Raw genomic sequence first — 22061 nt, forward strand, 5'->3', positions numbered from 1 at the left:
CCGTTACGGTGCGTCGTGTCCCGTGACACCATCCACACACCTGCTGCCCACACCTGCCGGTTCACCCCCCCCCCCCGCCCCCCAGTCTTGGAAACGGCCGGCAGGAAGGGGGAAAAGCAAAAAGTAAAGGGCAAGCAGTGTCCTTTTACAAAAGGGACGCCTTTACCTCCTCTGCGACATCAGCGAGGGGGACCCTGCTGCCGAATCAGGCCTCGCTGCGGGCGAGGCTGAGAAATGCAGCCTTGAGCTGCTTGGCCGGAGCGCCCCTAAAACGTGAGCCTCCGCGTGCTAGGGCGTGTCCGTGAAGAAAAGGGAACAGGACGGAATGGGGCGAGACCTCCGCGAGAACAGCGTCTTGTTTTACTGAGCTGTACTTTTAACAACTTGGGTCGCCCTCTGTGCGTAACTAACAAGGAACTCTTTTCGATGTAGGAGAAATTAGAAAGTGCCAGTAGGCAAACGTGAAGGAACTCCCCCTCTCCTGACGTGTTGGGCAGCTCTTTTGCACGTGTTCCGCGTAGCCCTGGGGCTTTCCTGAATGTTCTCCGGTGATTGCGTATTCCTCTTCTCGTAAGGCAGTGGGAAATAAGCCTGTTTCCTTTTCAGTATCGTTTTCTGATGCCATCTGTGTGTGTGTGTGTGTGTGTGTGTGTGTGTGTGTGTGTGTGTGTCTGAAGGAGACAAGCCCCACAAGTGTGAAGTCTGCGGCAAGTGCTTTAGCCGGAAGGATAAGCTGAAGACCCACATGCGCTGCCACACGGGCGTGAAGCCCTACAAGTGTAAGACGTGCGACTACGCTGCAGCCGACAGCAGCAGCCTCAACAAGCACCTGCGGATACACTCGGACGAGCGGCCCTTCAAATGCCAGATCTGCCCCTACGCCAGCCGCAACTCCAGCCAGCTCACCGTGCACCTGCGGTCCCACACAGGTAGGTCCCTCACGCTGCCTCTCGCGCTGCACTCGTAACTGCCTGTTACCTGAGTCAGAAGCACCCCAGAGCCTCGAGTCACAAACGCAGTAAGCGACCCGGGGACGTGTGGTCATTGCACCGTTCGTGGGTTTGCTTTTCATCCACCCAGAAACGCCTCTGCTCGGTCCAGCGGGGAGGAACATGGAGTTTATAACCTTGTGTATATCTGTAGGTGGCTTTCTACCTTCTTCGCTTCTAAGGTATTTGGTTGAGGAGGTGAGCTAAATGAAATAGAGCTACAAATATAAACAATGCACTTTTCATCCGTTTCTGCATAGCTTCCGTATTACTTCCATCCTTTTTGAAGTATGCTCGGATTCGCTCAGCATGGGCACGGGTTCTTGGAAGAACCCAGCAGAGTAGGTAACTTAACCAAGCGTGTGCGTTTTCCTTTGGGCGAGTGTATCAGTCAGCTATCGATACAATGATGCTGTGTAACAACCACTGCAAAACCTCAGTGGCGTATTATAATAAGCGTTCGTTGCTTACGGACTTCAGGTCTAGCCGGTGGGCTGGACGCTGTGTTGATCTCGGCAGGGCCCAGTCGCATGTGTGGGGAAAGGCTGGGTATCTGTCCACTGACCTTGGCTGGGGATCTGCTGCCTGTGGGTTAGCTGGCTGTACGCTTACCTTAGCTGCGGCAGTCTGGCTCTGCTCCACATGCCTCTCATCCTCTTTCTGGGGCCAGTGGGCTACCCCAGGTTTGTCCTTTTCATGGCCGCGGCAGGGTACAAGCCGGCACCCCCCAGTGGGGAAGCCCCAGTCAAGCCTCTGCCTTCATCCCACTGGCTGAAGCAGGCTATATGGTTGGGCCTGGTGTCACAGATGGGACTGGGCTCACCCACGGTGGGAGGTCACCGCCAGGTTACACGGCAGAGGCCAGAGATAGGAGGAAGGGTAAGGAATCGGGGCCATTTTTGCAAACAACTGTAGTCCAGCTCACCATCACTCACATCTCTGACGTGAAGATGGAGTCATACCTTCCCAAGACCCACATAAATCACACCCCGTCACAGGATCAAGATTAAAGGCCGGGATACTGTGATCTCCACCAGGTTTGGATATGGCTTCTCTTAACCTAGAGACCTTGGAAATGAAAAGACAAGCCGTGTGTTCCTACGTTCCCAATGTGCAGTGGTGACACAGAGCCAGAATAATTCCAGTAATCCTGCTGTTCAAAAGGGGAAGAATGGGAAGCCCTTGGCGGTCCCTGCTCCACAGATTTCCAAGATCCCTCTGGGCAAATGTCCCCGGGTCCCCTCACTCTGGGGCCAGAGAATGTTTCCTGGTTAGGCCTTCCTTGGCTCAGCTCCCTGGTTCCCGACCCTCCCCACCACAGCATCCTTCCTATCACCTGCCTGAGCCACTTCTGAAAAGCGGTGGAAAATGTTCCTTTGAGGAACTTTCTCAGCCTGCTTCCTGCCCACCCAAAGGTACGGCTCTTTGACTCTAGGGTGGTGACAAGTTTCCTAGTAGAGCCATCAGCAAGACTTTGTGAGTTTCCTGCGTATCTTTGTGTCAAACGCCACACCCACAATTCTCTCGGAGGCTCTCCTTTCTCCGAACCCAATTCTAGGCACTTTTGGCTTAAAACCTCCTGCTGTTGAATCCCTGGAGATTCCCAGGAATCGCGGCCAGCGGGAGAACCTACTTAGGCCAACTTTGTTCTTTCGGAGGTCTTAACGAAGAGCCTTACTTTACATCGACACCCCTCACTTGTCATCCGGTCTTCCCCCTGAGATCACTTTCCTGGATCTGATCTTCAATCCCCGAGTTTCTGTCTTACTCTGAAAACCTTTTACTGACTGGAGATGAGAAATCTTCTCTAACCCAGCCCATCTTTGGTTTTCTGTATTCTCTCTGAGTTCCATTTAGGAAATGGCCAGTTCTTTTTTGAGTTTGTCTCTTCCTTATTGGACCTCATCCTATGCAGCTTGTAAGACGCTTTCACGGTTCTGCCCAGAATTGATCTCTTTGCTCGAGTCCACCGTTCAGTAGGTGCATTCTCTGTCTTCTGAGTAGCTACAGGTGACAGTTTTACCAAATGTTTGCCATTAAACAGTGTCCAACTGCCATGTCTCCGGTCTCTGCTTGCTACCCAGTCCCAAGGCCAATGCTACAGATTTTAGTTTTCTGTTAGGGCAGCATTTTGTTTCTAGATACCCGATATCTGTCTCAGCTATCTGTCGTCACAGTAATGCGGCATTAACAAAACCTCAGCAGATGTGACAACACGCCGTTTCTGTTCACGTGCTGGGGATCAGCTGGGTGTCACCTCAGCAACCCTGATCTTGGCTGGATTCACTTAACGTGTCTGAGAATCTGCTCGCTGCGGGCTGTCCGTCCACTGGCCTTGGTTGCTGGAATCCAGCACCGCTCCGCATTTCTGTCATCCTCCTCCTCCTGGGACCAGGGCTGAGCCAGCCTTGATCTTCCCGCGGCGACGGCTGACGGAGGTACAAGCGAGCAAATCCCAACGCACAAGCCATTTCGAGCGTATCAAGCCCAGTTAACCTACCCTCAGCCAAAATCTAATGACGTGGTGTCGAGGGTCACGGCAGGTCGTCCTGCCCCTGTCGAGAGACCGTGCGTGATTCCACACGTGGCAAAGGTCGCAGCTACAGGGAGGGAGGAGAGGTGGCAAGATTTGGGACCGTTTTTGTAACCTGTTACAGCAGCTTAAGACATCGGCATAACTGGTGGTCAACGGGTTTCTTGAGAATTCCCCCCAGCCTAAGTGAGAAGAGCCGAAGGATTCATATGTGAAAGGGTTCAGAATCATTTTCACTTAGAAAGATAAACTTACCGTTGATAGTAGCACCTTCAAGTTGGTGTAGAAAAGGTGAAGACTCCAAGAATTGAAACGTGTGCCGTGTACGCAAGGTCTCCCTAGAAGGTTCATTTCCCTTTTTTAAATCTGCGGCACTTACGAGATTTTACAGAGTGTAAGATTAATAGGATTTGGTTTTCACCCTGTCATCGCTTAGATTGGCTCCATCATCAATGGTTGGAGCAGCAACGTAAACTTGAGAAAAGATCTGTCGGCTAAGATCAGTTGCTCATTCATTCGGCAACATTCATGAAGTCCCTGCTAGGTCCTAGACACCGCGAGGGTCCCATAGTGGGCAGAAATAAATGTAGTCATTAGCTTTGGAGAGCGTATGGCCCCGTGCATCTATTACTAACCAGGATGCCTCAGTTAAGAAATCTGTGGTTAAAGAAAAAAAAAAGAAAGGAAGAAAGATGACAAAGGGATTTAGGACCTTTGCCTTCGTATCAACAAGTGCTGTTAAACTCTGCAACTCAGCTGTGAGATTTGGTTATCCGGTGTTTCTGGATTTCACCCCGCACTGATGGCTTTAAAAAAAAAAAAAGGGCAAAAAGACTGTCAGTCATTAGGGCAGGGATACAACTGGGAAACCTAGGAGACTTTTCTGAAGTAGAGAGTCTTACTCTGGGTCCACAGATGCCTCCACTCGGTGATGCATGAGTAGAATTTCGGTGGTCCGTGAACTTGGATGGGGGGAAAAAAGCCCACCTTCCCTGTCACTAACTGTACTGAAATTTGCCGTGTGCTTCAATTACGAAAAGGCAACTGGTGTGAGAATAGTGCCTGTGACTTGTCGCCGGGAGAGATCACAGATCTTTTCAGGACGCTTGTTGTAGATAGATCGAAATATCACTTCCGCTCTTCTCTGTTTAGAAATTGTTATAGTTCTAGACCCGCCGCCACATCTTACTTAATGCATTAATAAAGCACAGGCACAGGGGCACCCGGCTGACTCAGTCGGTGGAGCGTGCGACCCTCGATCTTGGGGTCATGAGTTCGAGCCCCATGTTGGGTGTAGAGATCACTTCAAAAAAAAGATTTTAATAAAGCACACGACATTGCCATAGCGTGAATTTTTCCTTTTCATTTCTTAAGTAACTATTTCAAAATACTTGGTTTCTTTTGGATTCCTGTTGATTTTTATTTTAGTTTACTTTGTGTATTTAAGCAGTGTCCTAAGAAAGGGTCCGGGGGTTTCACTCACCTGCCAGAGAAGAGTTGATAGCATCAGAGAGGTTCAGCATAAAATGCCGAGGCAGGAGTCAGCAAGCTTTCCGTAAAAGGCCAAACAGTATGTGTTTTAGGCTTTTCAGGCCATACAGTTGCTGAAACTGTATCAGCACAATTGCTGTCACAATCGCTCAGCTCTGCCTTTGGAGCATAAAGCAGCCAGAAGCAACAACACACGCACAAATGTGCGTGGCTAGATTCCAATAAAACTTTATTTATAAAAACAGGCCGTGGGCTGGCTTTGGCCCACAGGCTGTAGCTTACCACCCCTGGTTCTAGAGTTTAGCGTGCACGATCTTGGGGGCGTGTAGTCCTACAAAGCATCGTTGAGGCTCGAGCCTCTCGGTTTTATAGAAGCTTGTTAAATTTGCCCCCGGCCATCTTCACTCATTTGTGTTTATGAATAAGCCGCTTATGGTGACGTTTTAGGCCTTATACCAAAAAGCCGGAACACGATTCCTTCTCTGAGTTTATGGCCTGAGAAAGCGCACATCAGTCCTGTGCACAGATCATTGCCCGGCATCTAAGAATACCAGCCTTGGAGGCAGCCTGGGTTCGAATCCAGGCCCTGCTACATACTACTGGGCCCTGCTACGAACGAGTCACGTAGTCTGCCTAGGCCTCATCCGTACGGTAGTGTTAGGAATGATAGTGGTGATAGTCCCCACCTCTCGGGAATGTTGGGAGCATCAGACGAGACCATTCTTGTGGAGTGCTCAGCAGAGGGCCTGCCATCCTGGAAGCAACGGAAGAATGTCAGCTGCTACTTTGCTTGCTTAACCCATAAAATGGGCAGGGGTCACCCATTCGCGTGAGTTATCAGTGCCTTAGATGATTTGGACGTGCCATTCATTGAGGAAATACATTTGGAATATCACGTGCACTCAGATGTTTGCAATTTCACTTTCCCCTGCTCATCCTTCCGCGAACATGAATTCGAAACAAAACAAAACAAAAATCGAGCAGCTGGATTCCGTAACTTCACAAGCAAAGAACGCAGCTGGCAATGTGGGATAAATAACTTTTGCGCGATAAACACGTCTTTGTTAATAAAACTCTGCAGGAAGTGTAAGCCGGGCGTTTCGATCACTTTGTAAAAGACTGTTCTAATGAGTGAGTGTGGAGCTGACTCCAAAATGTGGCCTCGAACCCGTTACGCCACGTAACTCAATCGAAATCCACGGATTGCGCCAAGTTTCCGCAACTGAGAACCATTAAGTAGCAGAGTGGGCACCTGAGCAAAATGAACGCTAGCTTGATTGCTTTAAAGAACAGAAGTTATATTCACAAATACTCTCTTATTCGGGACAGTTGAATAGCTCTTTTCACTCTCCCGTTTTTCCCGTGGGGTTTGTCACGGTCCTGGTGGTTCAGGTTTGGGGAAAGAAAAGAAGCCCCCGTCCCCCTCCCCCGCCCCCCCACTTTTTTTTTTCTCCCAGGGTCAGAAACTAGCAGCTGCGGTTAGAAGGTCTCCACCCGCCCGCCTTGGTATAAGCGATTTTCTGGTGTGTGCTTCGGGGGGATCCGCTGTGGTTGTTGCCTGCCTGTTCTTATCGAAACTCACCTTGTGTTGACAGGGGACGCCCCCTTCCAGTGCTGGCTCTGTAGCGCCAAGTTCAAAATCAGCTCGGACTTGAAAAGGCACATGCGCGTGCACTCGGGGGAGAAGCCTTTCAAGTGCGAGTTCTGCAATGTCCGCTGCACCATGAAGGGCAACCTCAAGTCGCACATCCGCATCAAGCACAGCGGGAATAACTTCAAGTGTCCGCACTGCGACTTCCTGGGTGACAGCAAGGCCACCCTCCGCAAGCACAGCCGGGCGCACCAGTCGGAGCATCCCGAGAAGTGCTCGGAGTGCAGCTACTCGTGCCCCAGCAAGGCGGCGCTGCGCGTCCACGAGCGCATCCACTGCACCGACCGGCCCTTCAAGTGTCAGTACTGCAGCTTCGACAGCAAGCAGCCCAGCAACCTGAGCAAGCACGTGAAGAAATTCCACGCGGACGTGGTCAAGACCGAGGCCTTGGAGAGGAAGGACTCGGGCCGGCAGAGCAGCCGGCAGGTGGCCAAGCTGGACGCCAAGAAGACTTTCCACTGCGATATGTGCGAAGCCTCGTTCATGCGCGAGGACTCGCTCCGCAGCCACAAGAGGCAGCACAGTGAGTACCACGAGAACAAGAACTCGGATGTGACCGTCCTGCAGTTCCAGATAGACCCCAGCAAGCAGCCGGCCGCGCCCCTCACCGTGGGCCACCTGCAGGTGCCCCTGCAGCCCAGCCAAGTGCCGCCGTTCAGCGAGGGGCGAGTCAAAATCATCGTTGGTCATCAAGTGCCGCAGGCCAACACCATCATCCAGGCCGCGGCCGCCGCGGTGAACATCGTGCCCCCGGCCTTGGTGGCGCAGAACCCGGAGGAGCTCCCGGGGAACAGCCGGCTGCAGATTTTGCGCCAGGTCAATCTGATCGCCCCCTCCCAGCCCTCGGGGTGTCCGAGCGAGGCGGGCGCCATGACCCAGCCGGCTGTGCTGCTCACCGCTCACGACCAGGCCGACGGAGCCACTCTGCACCAGACTCTCATCCCCGCGACCCCAGGCAGCCCCCAGGAAGGCTCCGGCAACCAGACTTTCATCACCAGTTCGGGGATTACATGCACTGACTTTGAAGGCCTTAACGCTTTGATTCAGGAGGGGACAACCGAAGTGACCGTGGTAAGCGACGGAGGTCAGAACATCGCCGTGGCCACCACGGCCCCGCCTATATTCTCCTCCTCTTCCCAGCAAGAATTACCCAAGCAGACTTACTCCATCATTCAGGGGGGAGCCCACCCAGCCTTGCTCTGTCCGGCGGATTCCATACCAGATTAGAACTGAAAAACCAAAAGAAAGGGGAAAGAGGACTGACAAAACGGGAAGTCGTAAATAGAATTCTGTGAGAGGTTTGCTCTTCATGTTTTTAAGGATTGTTGTGAAACCCCTCCCCTCGTAATAAATTGTAATTTTATACTGCTTAACTATAATTTTTTAATGCTGTAATAATAACTTTGAGGTCACCTCTGAATCGCCGTGTTATTTAGCTGTTGTAGGATTCTTAAATGTTCCCAAGATGATTCCAGTTAGGGGTCGGAATTAAATGCAGTGAGTCGTGAGTACATTTGTTTTGTCCAGCTTGATTTCCCAGTTCTGAGAAGGGTTTTTTCCAATCTCATTAAATTTGTGTACGAGATGGGACTTCCCGACCTCTCTTAAGTTACGGTTCTGAAATTCTCCTTTGAGTTTGGGCTATTAGTGTTTTAGTACATGGATACCAATCTATTGGCGTGAGGACCATTTTCTACATAATGTTACACGGATACTGGACCCCCCCCCCGCCCTCCACCAAAAAAAAAAAATGTTTAGTGCTAATCAGAAAAAAAAGGAATGGTTTCCTAATAAATTGATATGTGAGTAAAATATACTGAATGTTAATGATTCTTTAGAGCCACAGTATGACTGGGGCATGATGGGTGTGAATTGTCCTATGGCTAAAGAGAATTTGAAGAAGCAAAGGTTTTTAGACCCCTGATAAATATTATACAAACATACCAGTCAACCTAAGTATGCATGGTGTCCAAAGCGACCCAACTGTATAGCATTTCGAAACCTGAGATTGATGAACCTGACGTTCTGTTTAGATGCAAACGTGATGTGAGTTCCTACTTACGTTTAGGATAGTTTTCTTGGATGCGATTGTTTTAAATATCAACATACGTGCAGTCCCAGGGACCAGATGAGTGGGACTGGGAAAGTACTTAGGGTTTTCGAAAGCGCAGGCTCTACGATGGAAAGGGAAATTTAAGGGTTATTGTTTTGGATTGAAATGCTGTTTGATCAGTAGGTGGCACCAGAGAGCAAGCTAGAATCACTCAGGCTTCCACCCAAAGACATGAACTTCACTAATTTCCAGCCTCTGGCATGATCTTCAGCTCATGTTGGGCTCTTAGTATATACTGAATGAATGAAACATGCTCTCACAGAGTGTCAGCAAGGATTGGGGAGGAGAGGAGGGTTCTCTTGTGAGAGAAACACATTTACAATGTTAGAAAAAACACATTTTTTAACTTTATTTAAGATGTATTTATTTATTTGAAGACTTATTTGTTTTTGAGAAAGAGAGTACAAGCAGGGAAGGGGCAGAGAGAGGGGAACAGGAGATCCGAAGCAGGCTGTGACTACAGCAACTAGCTCCACATGGGGCTCGAACTCACGAACTGAGATGGTGACCCAAGCCCAAATTGGATGCTTAACCAACTGAGCCACCCAGGTGCCCTAACTTTTTTTTTTTTTTGGTAATGTTTATTTATTTATTTTGAGAGAGAGAGAGAGAGAGAGCGAGCAGGGGAAGGGCAGAGAGAGAGGGAGACAGAGAATCCCAAGCAGGCTCTGCACTCCCAGTGTGGAGTCCTGTATGGGGCTCAGACCCATGAACCATGAAACCATGGCCTGAGCCCAAATCAAGAGTCGGATGCTCAACCGACTGAGCCACCCAGGTGCCCCCAAAACACATTTTTTCCAGAGTCCTCACCACTTTGACTTTCCTGGCGCACAAAGTTCTCATGCGGATCAGCTCACTTTTGCATAAAAATATTACCCTCCCCCCCTTTTTCTCTGCCAATAACAAACTTAGGAAATACACACAATGGTGATGCAGAAACCTTCAGGGTTTGCCTGTTGGAAAAAGGAAAGTCAGCTTCCCTTAGGAAATAGCTATAGAGTTTGAGCTTTCTTTGATCCTTAATATTTGAACATAATTCTGAAGGTTCTGGGATGGTGGGGTTGCCACAATTTATTTTCCTATTAGCAATGGATATAGTGAGCCACTAACCATGATTTGGTAAGAAATTGAAAACGTTTCCAGCATACTATGTTAATATTTTAATAATTTCACTGCTTTAGAATTCTTGCTTACAGCTCTTTAGCCTACTATTTAGCTAGGGGCACCTGAGTGGTCAGTTGGTTGAGCATCTAACTTCAGCTCAGGTCACGATCTCACGGTCCGTGGGTTCGAGCCCCGCATCGGGCTCTGCACTGACAGTAGGGAGCCTGCTTGGGAGCCTCTCTTTCTGCCTCTCCCCCACTCATCCTTTTTCTCTCTCTCTCTCAAAATAAGTAAACTTAAAAAAAATAAATAACTATGTAGCTATTCAGTTTCATCCGGGAAACTTCTAGTACCACGAACTTGTTTTCTATCTCTTTCTTTTTTTTTTCCCAGAATGCCCCCTTTTCTTTTTCAACTTTTTTTTTTTTAATTTTTTTTTCAACGTTTATTTATTTTTTGGGGGCAAAGAGAGACAGAGCATGAACGGGGGAGGGGCAGAGAGAGAGGGAGACACAGAATCGGAAACAGGCTCCAGGCTCTGAGCCATCAGCCCAGAGCCTGACGCGGGGCTCGAACTCCCGGACCGCGAGATCGTGACCTGGCTGAAGTCGGACGCCTAACCGACTGCGCCACCCAGGCGCCCCTCTTTTTCAACTTTTAAAGAGTTTTTTTTTCCCCCTGATTAGAAATGCAGTGTACATTCAAGGTAGAAAAGATGTGAAACACATATTATTTTTAAAAATTAAAGTTGCTAGGGGCATCTGGGTGGTTAAATGTCTGACTCTTGATTTGGGCTTAGGTCATGGTCTCCCAGTTCATGAGATCAAGCCCCGCACGCTTGGGATTCTCTCTCTCACCTTCTCTGCCCCTCCCCTGCTCGTTCACTTGTGTGCTCTCTCTCTCCCTCTCTCTCTCTCAAAATAAATAAACATTTTTTTAAAATTAAAGTTACTAGTATTCTTACCACCCAGACATAAAAATTGTGACCATTTTGATGGATTTTCTTTTTTGATGGACTTCCTTTGTTTCTATGTTTATGTATGGTATGCCTTCCATCCCAGTTATAGAGTTGGGTTTGAATTGAACATGCTGTTTTCTGTTTATATGTTCTATTTCTTTTTAAATCTTTGCACCTTGCCTGGCTGCTGCCCTCTATATACACGTATACATGCCTATGCACACACACACACACACACACACACACACACACACGTGCATATTTGGATTTTTTGGTAACAAACCACAACAGCAAAATGTGTTCCTTGCAACAAACTATCTATAGAATGGTACAAAAACCAAGCCAATCATCTCCAGCCCCTTTCCTATTCTCATCCTACCCAAGGTTAATAATGTTAAGTTTTCTCTGCGTTCATACTAACATACATAGGCTCAAAAAATAACAGAGAAGTTTTTTTTCCTATTTTTCTCATAATTGTATCACACTATGTATATTTCTCTGTACGTTGCTCTTACGATGCTGTGTATTAACAGTACTGCAGGTGAATACAGCTATCTCTAACTTTCTGCTTAAGCAAAACGCAGTAGGATGAACATACCACACGTTATTCAACCGTCTCCGTACTCGTGGGCGTGCAGGTTGCTCTGTTTTCGTTTGCCGTTACAAACGGCAGCGGTAAACGTCCTACCTGATCGCTCACGTTCCGTTGTGCTTTCGGAGTTCCAGCGAGTGGCCGTGGCTGGTACTGGCATAGTTTGAGATTACTTTTTCGACACGGTAGTCTCACGCGTGGTGTGCATCCCCACCATCACCAATCCTGGGTGTTAGCAATCTTTCCAAGTTTTGTCAAGCTGGCGAGGGAAATGAGCCATCTGGTCTGTGTGCATTTCGCCAGCTGGTGTTTTCATCTGCCTTTCTGTGGCATCTCTATATAGACTTGTTGGTGATTTGCATTTCTCTTGTCTGTGAACCTTAAACGCATCCTCCCTCACTTTCCTCCTTGGATGGTTGGGCTCTGGAGACACGAACCCCACGTCTGTCACATATTGCTGAGTTTTCTTCCCTCCTGTCCTCTGTCTGGGGACTGTTCTTGCGATGCCATCACCATACAAAAAAACACTATCTTTTTCTATAGTCGGAATCTTCTGTTGCTTCTCTTGTGGCTCCTGTTTTATCTAGGACAAGTCCTCTCTCCCCCTGAGATGAAAAAAGGGGTTTTTTTCCTTTAATATTTTTGTGGTGTGTTTTTAGTTAGCAAGTTATTGCAGCAAAAATTCCTAGCTATGCCCATAGGACATGGGAATTTGGTGGCTCACACGTGCAGGACCATTTGTTAAATAAAATATTCTTTTCCTCGGAACGGAAATCCTAATTTCACCTGTAGACCAAGTTCTCGAATACACTTGGGTCTGCTTCTGGAAACTCTGATTTGTCTCACTGATCTTTAATGTCTTTTCTGGTTTGCCGGCAGCACAGACTTTATTATATTAGCTCTAAGATAAGCCTTACTGTCTTTTAGAATCACAAAGCCTTCCTCAGCTATTCTGTTCCAAGATTTTCTTAGCGATTCTTAGATATTCTTTCTTCCAAATGAGCTGTTGTTTGTTTGTACTATACAGTACTTCTCAGCTCCCCTCCCCAGGAAAGAAACCTTTTGAGAATTTTTATTAGAAATGTGTTGGGGCGCCCGGGTGGCTCAGTCAGTTAAGCGTCCGACTTCGGCTCAGGTCATGATCTCACGGTCCGTGAGTTCGAGCCCCATGTCGGGCTCTGTGCTGACAGCTCAGAGCCTGGAGCCTGTTTCGGATTCTGTGTCTCCCTCTTCCTCTCTCCTCCCCCGCTCATGCTCTCTCTCTTCTCAAAAATAAATGAACGTTAAAAAAATTAAAAAAAAAAAAAAAAAGAAATGTGTCAATGTGATATTGCACCTATAAACAGAATGACTTTTTAAAACATGTTAACTCTTACACCCAAAAACCTTTATTCAAATCCTGTGGTAACCGTTATTCAATAAAATCATATGGTGGCTCAGCCAATTAAGCGTCGACTTAGGCTCAGGTCGTGATCTCACGATTTGTGAATTCGAGCCCCACATCGGGCTCTCTGCTGTCAGCACAGGACCCGCTTCGGATCCTCTGTCCCTCTCTCTCTCTCTCTCTCTCTCTGCCCCTTTCCCGCTCATGCTCTCTCTCTCTCAAAAGTAAACATTAAAAAATAATAATAAGGGGCGCCTGGGTGGCGCAGTCGGTTAAGCGTCCGACTTCAGCCAGGTCACGATCTCGCGGTCCGTGAGTTCGAGCCCCGCGTCGGGCTCTGGGCTGATGGCTCGGAGCCTGGAGCCTGTTTCCGATTCTGTGTCTCCCTCTCTCTCTGCCCCTCCCCCGTTCATGCTCTGTCTCTCTCTGTCCCAAAAATAAATAAACGTTGAAAAAAAAAATTAAAAAAAAAAAAATAATAATAATAATAATAAGTAAAAATAAAATCTTTTAAAAAATCGTATTAATTGACAATCAGTATTAGAAACTCTTGGTCTCCCATAATTATAATTTACGATGGTCATAATACAGTCATCTCATTTCTAGGTTCTTTCATCTTGTAATATTTCTGCTACTTTGTTTTCTTGTCCAGTTGCAATTAGCCTGAGCCTCCAAGAAAAGGTGATAGAGCTGGCATCTTTTTGTGTCTCCAGTTGGAATGTGAATGGCTTCAGAATTTCCCCGTTTAATATAATATACGCTGTTCTTTTGAGCAGTAGTTTTTCTAGCACTTTGGTCACTTTGTTCTGCACTTTTCACGTAGAGTTTTTATCAGGGTAGTTTGCTGAATTTTGTCAAATATCTTTGGAGTGTCTTGACATAGCTTTTTGGGGTTTGCCCGTAAGTACGCGGATGTAGTGAATTCGTATAGCCTGGTCCTGAATCACCTTGCGTTCCCGGAATGAGCCATCTCGATCACATTGGCTGAGTCTTGTAACACACTGCTCGGTTGCATTTACTCTGTTTCACTTGGAAGTTCTAGAAGTGGAAGTTCTAACCATAAGCGCCATTGATCTCTGGGTTTCTTTTTTGTGCTCATATTTGCTTGTTCCTGGTGGGTGATGCTACTCTGAAGATAAATTGGCACTCTTCTTTTTCAGGGACTTAGCAATAATTTTGCCATCTCAGGAATGATCTGTTTACTGTGTGGGCTGCAAGCCCTTTTTCGTTGCACATCCTTAACAAAACTTCCCAACTTTTTCTACAGTTATCAGTCTGTGCGGGTTTTATAGCCCTTGTGGCTCGATTTTGGTCATTTATATTTTGCAAAAGAAAAATCATTCACTTTGCTCTAGCTTTCAAGTCGCCCGCTCTATAATTCTGTTCAACATCCTCTTAAAATTATTTTTAAATCTTCAGCATTTGGGGGAGATCTATCAGCTTTCTTTTTTTTTTTTAATTTTTTTAATGTTTATTTATTTTAGAGAGAGACAGAGAGAGACAGAGAGAGAGAGAGAGAGAGCAAGTGGGGTAGGGGCAGAGAGAAAGGGAGATGCAGAATCCAGAGCAGGCTCCGGGCTCTGAGCTGTCAGCACAGAGCCCAATGCGGGGTTTGAACCCAGGACCCGCAAGATCATGACCTGAGCCAAAGTTGGATGCTTAACCAACTGAGCCTCCCAGGCACCCCACCAGCTTTCTTATTGCTACTGGTTTCTAGGGGGTGTTTCTGTTTTTGTTTTGGGTTTTTTGTGTGTGTGTGTATTTTCAGTCTGCTCCTCAGTTTGCCAAAGGGATTGTCTGTTGTCCACTTGTATTAAAGTAAAAGTTAAAATATTAGAGTAAAAGCGTTTGCTTTTATTTACTTGCCTTACCCTCCTCCATTCTATTATTTTCTCTTTTCTCTTTACTCATTCATTTTCGTACTTTTCTTTCCGTTTAGTTTGTTCCTCTAATTTCCTGTGCGTTCACTTCTTTTCAGCCTTTCATAATGAAAGCATCGAAAGCTATGTATTTTCCACGGTGACTTCACCTTTAAAAGATAATCTTTTAAAAGGTTTACATCAGGACTGTCACAAATGACAGCACACGTGACGTGACACAAACATAAAATATTCGTGAGTGAAAAGTAATGAAAATATTAACAAGGGCATTGGTTGCCACAGGTTACAGCAGGTGCGAAGAATTCGATGCACATACACTCACATACCCGATCAGAAATGTTACAGTGAATTCACAGACACGGGCACCACTGCTCAGTGTCTCGTGGGCAAAAGCCACTGCATTCCACCTGACAAAGTGCCTTTGCATTCCTGTGGATGAGGTATTTGCGTTATCATACGTTCCAGTGACTCACAAAGTTGCCAAATATCTCAAAACCAACAAAAGGCACTAACCTGTCGAGAATTCGATAACCCAGAGCTGGGAACAGACAGGATACCAGCAATCATTTTTGCCTATTTCGGGGTCTTCCAGAAATGTCCGTGATGTCCATATCCCTGTAGATTTTTTTTTTAAGTTTCTTTACTTACTTTTGAGAGAGACAGAGTACGAGTGGGGGAGGGGCAGAGAAGGTGGGAGAATCCCAAGCAGGCTCCAAGCTGTCAGCGCAGAGCCTGATGCGGGGCTCAGACTCACAAACCATGCAATCGTGACCAGAGCCAAAACCAAGAGTCGGACGCTTCAACCGACTGAGCCACCCGGGCGTCCCCCTATAGATTCTTATATGAAGTATCCTTCTTTCCTAAATTTCTAGATGCTTTGTCATTTCAATTTTAGGGTGGGTTGCTTAGTTTGGTGGGTTGTCAGAACAGAATCCAAGGGTTTATACAGAGATTCGTTTCTTATTTTTCAAGTATTTTCAATTTGTGAAACTGTGTTTTGGATTATAGCTTCTGATGTTCAGAATGAGCGTGTGATCTGTGAAATACGTGCTTTTTGTAATTTATTAGTTTTCTTTAAGGCCACGCACGGGCCCACGTTTTGCTTGGACTGGCGGGTTATCAATGAAGTAAGCATGGTGACTGAGCTATTCAGTTCCTCTAATCCTCTCTCAGTTTTTGTCTATTTGATGAATTTTGAAAGAAGCATTTTTATTTATTTTTTTAAATCTTTATTTTTGAGAGAGAGTGTGTGTGTGAGCAGGGGAAGGGGAGAGACAGAGGGAGATACAGCATCCAAAGCAAGCTCCAGGCTCTGAGCTGTCAGCACAGAGCCTGACTCGGGGCTCGAACTCACAAACCGCGAGATCATGACCTGAGCTGAAGTTGGAGGCTTAACTGACAGAGCCATCCAGGCGCCCCTTAACCAAGCCTTTCTTATAACTACTAGGGTGTTTTGCTGTATTGTACTTTGCCCTGTGTCACTTTTTTTTTTTTTAATGTTTATTTATTTCTGAGACAGAAAGAGACAGAGCATGAGTGGGGGAGGGGCAGAGAGAGAAGGAGACCCAGAATCCGAAGCAGGCTCCAGGCTCCGAACTGTCAGCACAGAGCCCGACGCAGGGCTCGAACCCAAGAGCCGTGAGATCATGACCTGAGCCGAAGTCGGTCGTTCAACCGACTGAGCCCCCAGGTGCCCCATTGCCCTATGTCGTTTGCAGAGTACGAGTTTATGGTTGTTATATGTTCTTTGTCAATTTTACCTTTTTTCCTTTTCTATACCAGTTCTTTCCATTCAGTAGCTTTTGACCTTAAATTAAAATATTATATATTATATTATAATATCATAATAATATTCTAAGTCCTATTTTATATTTATTTACCTGTGCCTGGCTTACTTTTGCCTACTCTATTATTTAATATCTTTCTTTTATCAGCTTCCTTTTTTCTTTGGTAGGAGAATTATCATTCGTACATTCACTACTGTCTTATTGAATATTTTGTTTATTAAACTTTGTGATTTTTCTCCCTTTTCCTTTTTAGCTTTGCTCTTTTCTCTTGAAAGTTCTTGCAAACGTCTCTGTTCTGCTAACAGTTACTTTCCAAGCTTTACGGATCATTTTTAAACTTACATTTCTCCGGGCACCTGGGGGGCTCAGTCGGTTAAGCGTCTGACTCTTAATTTCAGCTCAGGTCATGATCTCGTGGTTCATGGGATTGAGCCCCATGAATGGCTCTGTGCTGACAGCATGGAACCTGCTTGGGATTCTCTCTCCCTCTCTCTGCCTCTCTCTCTCTGCACCCCCCCCATTAAATAAATAAATATTTAACTTAAAAAATACATAAATTTACATTTCTCTATTGCTGTCTCAAATATAAATATTAACCATGTCCCAACCTCCCCCAAAAAACCTTCTCCCCCATGTCTTCCAAAAACTCCCCTCCCCAAATCCTGAGTTTTGCCGAGACAGTTCATGAGTTTATTTCCAAGCTTTTGTTAAGATTTGTCCTGGGGTTTGTCTCAATTCCTGCATTATTATCACCCACTTACATGTGGCCAAAGATGACAATGGTCACTGTTTGCCATCATTTCCTGTATTACTCTTCCTCTTCCCCTCTTTCACATCTTTACTCTGATCCTTATTCCGTTAAGAGTGCTTTCTTGAGTATGTTTTTCAGAACGGGCACTTCAGTGGGCATTTCCCTGGTCCTGGCAGATGAAAGATAGCTTTGGACATAAGATTCTTTTCTCTCCAGTGATCTTTAAAGTCTGTTCTAGTGGAGATGAAAGGTTTGATACTGATCTCATCCAATTCGCAGATGCCCTAGATCCAGGGACCAGCCACGCTGAGACAAAATGTCAGTGTCGCTAGGGGACAACGTGGAAACTCACCTCACTCCCCTCGCCCAATCAGAGTGACAGAACCAGTCTCTGAAGCTTCCAGAACAGGGGGACCCGAAGGGCTTGGACGTGGCAAATGTTACGATCTAGAAAAATTTTTTGTTGCACGTGCCCTCCTTCTTCTCAGCAACAAAAGTGGGGTTATCTCATTTGAAATTTGCATTTTTTTATTCCCTATGACCATGCAGCTCCTAGCTTTTTTTTTTCTAACTGAAGTATAATTGACACAGAATATTATAGTAGTTTCAAGTATGATTTGTTACATGTATATTACACATACCTACATATACGTTACATATGTAATATACATACATATTACAAAATGAGCCCCAACGTAAGTTACCATCCATCACTATACAAAGTTTTTACAGTGTTACTGACTGTATTGCCTATGCTGTACGTTACATCCCCCTGTCTTATTTATTTTCTAACCGGAAGGATGTGCCTCTTAATCCATTTCACCTAATTTGCCCATCTCCCCACCCACCTGCCATCCAGCAACCATCAGTTTCTTCTCTGTATTCATGAGTCTGTTTTGTTCATTTGCTTTGTTTTTCAGATTTCATATGTAAGTGAGATCATATGGTATTTGTCTTTCTCTCTCTGACCTCATCTCCCTTAGCAGACGACCCTCTAGACCCATCCATGTTGCCACAAAGGGCAAGCATTCGTTTTTTTATGGCTGAGTAATATTCACATATGAATTTATCCATTCATCTATTGATGGACACTTAGGCTGCTTCCATGACTTGGCTGCTGTAACACTGCGATAAACGTGGGGATGCAGATATCTTTTCAAGCTAGTGTTTTTTTCATTTTCTTCGGACAAATACCCACATGGTAGTTCAATTTTCAGTTTTCTTAAGGAAACTCCACAGTGTTTGCCATGGTGGCCGCACCCATTTGGCTAAAGCTCCAAGCTTTAAACATTTTTTTTCTACATCAGATCATCACTAGAAATAACTTGGGGGGGGGGGGGGCGGGAGGCGCCTGGTCGGCTCAGTGGGAGGAGCATGTGACTCTTGATCTCGGGGTCATGAGTTCGAGTCCCACATTGGGTGTGGAGATTACTTAAAAAAATAAACCTTAAAAAAAATTTTTTTCTATTGGGATGTGGTAAACTACATAAATATATTATACATTTTGATAAGTAATTATTAAAGATAAGCAAAATCTTACTGGTAATATATATCTTGATGAGTTAGATAGGCCTACTTTTTTTTTAATTTTTTTTTAATGTTTTATTTATTTTTGAGAGAGACAGAGCATGAGTGGGGGAGGGGCAGAGAGAGAGGGAGACCCAGAATCCGAAGCAGGCTCCAGGCTCCGAGCTGTCAGCACAGAGCCCGACACACTTGAACTCACAAACTGTGAGATCATGACCTGAGCCAAGGTCGGACACTTAACCGACTGAGCCACCCAGACTCCCCAGATAGGCCTACTTTTTAAATCAGCTTATATATCCTTGATGAATGTTACCTTTCTCAAAAACAAAAATTTTTTTTTACCAACTGCTGGAACAAGATACATGTAATTTTCAGTTATTCTCTTTTGAAGGGGTGTAAACCCTGAGAAGTCTCTTTCACATAAGGATATGGAAACAGAAATTGTATTGTTATAGTGATGCTTCTCAATTATTTTAATGCCTTCTGAATTACATGCTAGAAAATCACATAATGACTGATCCTAACTGGGTCCATTTGGGTAAAAGCAAAGAGGTGAAAACCACCTGGGATTTCTCTCCCAGGCATGGAGCACTTACCTTCTCAACACTGACACCGTAAGTGCCCACATTTTGTCCTTTTTTTTTTTTTCTGGCATCCCAGAAATTTTACAGCCCTGTGCGTTGATTCAGTACAGATTATTCATGATGAGTTCTTAAATGATCAAGGCTAGGAAAAAGTACACACAGAAATCAAGGATCTGAGAATTGATTTCCTTCGTCAATCCCATAAACCTCTTGAAAGACCTTTGTTTACTCCTGAAACACAAGAACCTTACCTGAAGTCTCTGTCCCTAGAGCGGTGGTTCAGCTCTAACTTTCCGTGTAAGGAGCCAGATAGCAAATATTTTCACCTCTGTGGACCACACGGTCTTTGTTAGGACTATTCAACTCCGCCATATATCCTGGGAGCCATAGACAGTACGTAAGGAGTAGGTGTGGCTGTGTTCCAGTAAAACTTTACTTATGGGCATCGAAATCTGAATCTCATAAAATTTTCACATGTCAGGAAATACCCTTTTCCTTTTGTATTTTTTTTCAGCCATTCAAAAAAACTGAAAGCCATGCTTAGCGTATAGGTCCTGCAAAAAACAAGGGCTGGGCCATAGGTTGCCAACCCTTGATCTGGACCCTGCGCATAGTAGGTGCATGACAAATATTTATTAAATAAATGGCAGTCATGATTTTCAGTGGTAAAAGCTGAGATTTCTTGACCCGCGATGTGCCACCACCAGGCTGAATGCTGTATGCAATAATCTCATTTAATGCTCCCCTCCACCCATGAGGCCGGTTATCCCTCACATTGTGCTGGGAAGGATGTGTTTCTCAACTGGCCTGGTGTAAGAATCAGCTGAAAAATGCGCTTTAAGTGCCCACGGACACAGCCCAGCTCCAGAAACTCCAATACGGTGCCTCTGGACAGGTCCTGATCATCTGTATTTTAAATCTAGCACCTCTGGGAGGCGCCTGGGTGGCTCAGTCGGTTAAGTGTCTGGCTCTTGATTTCGGCTCAGGTCACGATCTAGCTCGTGGTTTGTGGGTTCGAGCCCCACATCAGGCTCTGTGCTGACAGTGCGGAGCCTCCTGGGGATTCTCTCTTTCCTTCTCTCTCTCCCCCTCCCCTGCTTGTGCTTGCTCTCTCTCTCTCTCTCTTAAAATGAGTAGATAAACATTAAAAAAAAGAAAATCTAGCCCCTCCGGGGATATTTCTGATCCAGGCAGTTGTGAAACATCAAGGTATAGAACCAGAGATTCAGAGAAGGTAAGAGACCTTCCCCAGGTCACACAGCCGTTAGCCCTAAGAAGTTTCAACCTAGAGCCAACACTCAAGTGACCTGCCCTCGTTCTAATCAGTGTGTTTTTGCTGGTCAGGACCTTCAGCCCACTTGCTAAATCAGGGCTTGTTTGCAGGAATCCATGGGCAGAGGGACCTTCGTGGGATACTGAGTGAGACTGGGCAGGCTTTCCTGGCGTGCCCGCCGAGCCCACCCCCAGATGTGAATGACGGGTCTAATTTTGTTGCGCCTTAGTTTACAGTATGATTCAGGGAACTCAGAGTTTGCCTCTTTGCGGTGAACCTGGGCACACCCAAATGCCTCCGTGTCATATTTGCACTTACTCTGCCCGGCCGAGCAGAGCTGGTGAATGCACACCTGTACTGTGACACGAGTTCTCTCGAGGAGATCAGGAACCCCAGGGCTGTGTCCTGGAACACGGTGACTGTGTGCATCCTAGCTACTGGACGCTTTTTCTTTTCAGTAACTCATCCTTTCCTGTTTGGGCTTCAGAAGAATTCTCCTTGGAGAAGTAAAAACGAAATGCTTGCAACTGAAATTTCTCTTCAATCCATTAGCCAGATTTGGATCTTTGGGAACGATTTCAGTAGAGACTGAAAACGCCAGTGGTTTTCTCCTCCACCCCTCCTGGTTCCTTCAGTGCTGTGCTGCTGTCCTTTCTGGAGGTCAGAAATTATCTGAGGTCGGGGCGCCTGGGTGGCTCAGTTGGCTAAGTGTCGGACTCTTGGTCTCGGCTCAGGTCACGATGTCACAGTTCGTGAGTTCGAGCCCCACGTCAGACTCTGCACTGACAGCATGGAGCCTGTTTGGGATTCTCTCTCTCTTTCTCTGTCTCTCCCTTTCTCTCTGCCCCTCCCCTGCGTATACTCTAAGTCTCTCTCTCAAAGTAAATAAAGAACACATTAAAAAAAGAAAAATTATCCGAGGTGGTCTGAGGAACCAGATTCAACCCCGTAGGGCTTTCCCACCACGGGACTCCCCGCTCTTAGCCCACAAACGACACGTTCAACAACACAGGCTGCAAAGGGTGAACTCTCGTTTAAACCAACCCTTCACTTTTTTTTTCTAATCTTTTTTAATGTTTATTCGTTTTTTGAGAGAGAGAGAGAGAGAGTGAGTGGGGGAGGGGCAGAGAGAGAGGGAGACCCAGCATCGGAGGCAAGCTCCAGGCTCTGAGCTGTCAGCACAGAGCCCGATGCAGGGCTCGAACTCACGAACCATGAGATCATGACCTGGCTGAAGTCAGACGTTTAACCGACTGAGCCACCCGGGCGCCCCGACCCTTCACTCTTTGAAATGGTCTCTCACTACTTATTTCTGTGCTTCCAGTAAGATGGGAAAACAGAGTGAGACAGAGGTCACATGACTCGCCCAAGGTCCCTCTGCTGGTGACTGGCCTGATGGCCCCTGAGCCCAGCCCGCTTCATACATCATCACTTCCTTCCCCAG

General features: G+C 46.2%; 1 protein-coding gene across 6 annotated transcripts in view; it reads left to right on the plus strand.

Moving 5' to 3' along the window:
• ZFP64 (ZFP64 zinc finger protein) overlaps positions 1–22061 on the plus strand; it is a 90311-nt gene that overhangs the window by 22604 nt on the left and 45646 nt on the right. For 2 of the 6 annotated variants that reach the window (XM_043553650.1, XM_043553651.1), the window contains exons 5-6: positions 678–929; positions 6609–8037. The exons of 1 other annotated variant lie outside the window; for it this stretch is intronic. In XM_043553650.1, the coding sequence (XP_043409585.1) occupies positions 678–929; positions 6609–7891 (1535 nt within the window). In that variant the 3' untranslated portion in view covers positions 7892–8037. Of the gene's footprint in view, positions 1–677; positions 930–6608; positions 8038–22061 lie in introns of those variants that run through there. 3 more of the 6 variants (XM_043553653.1, XM_043553652.1, XM_043553655.1) reach the window with 2 other exon arrangements.

The sequence above is a fragment of the Prionailurus bengalensis genome, chromosome A3, assembly GCF_016509475.1.
Source record: "Prionailurus bengalensis isolate Pbe53 chromosome A3, Fcat_Pben_1.1_paternal_pri, whole genome shotgun sequence".
NCBI lineage: Eukaryota > Metazoa > Chordata > Mammalia > Carnivora > Felidae > Prionailurus > Prionailurus bengalensis.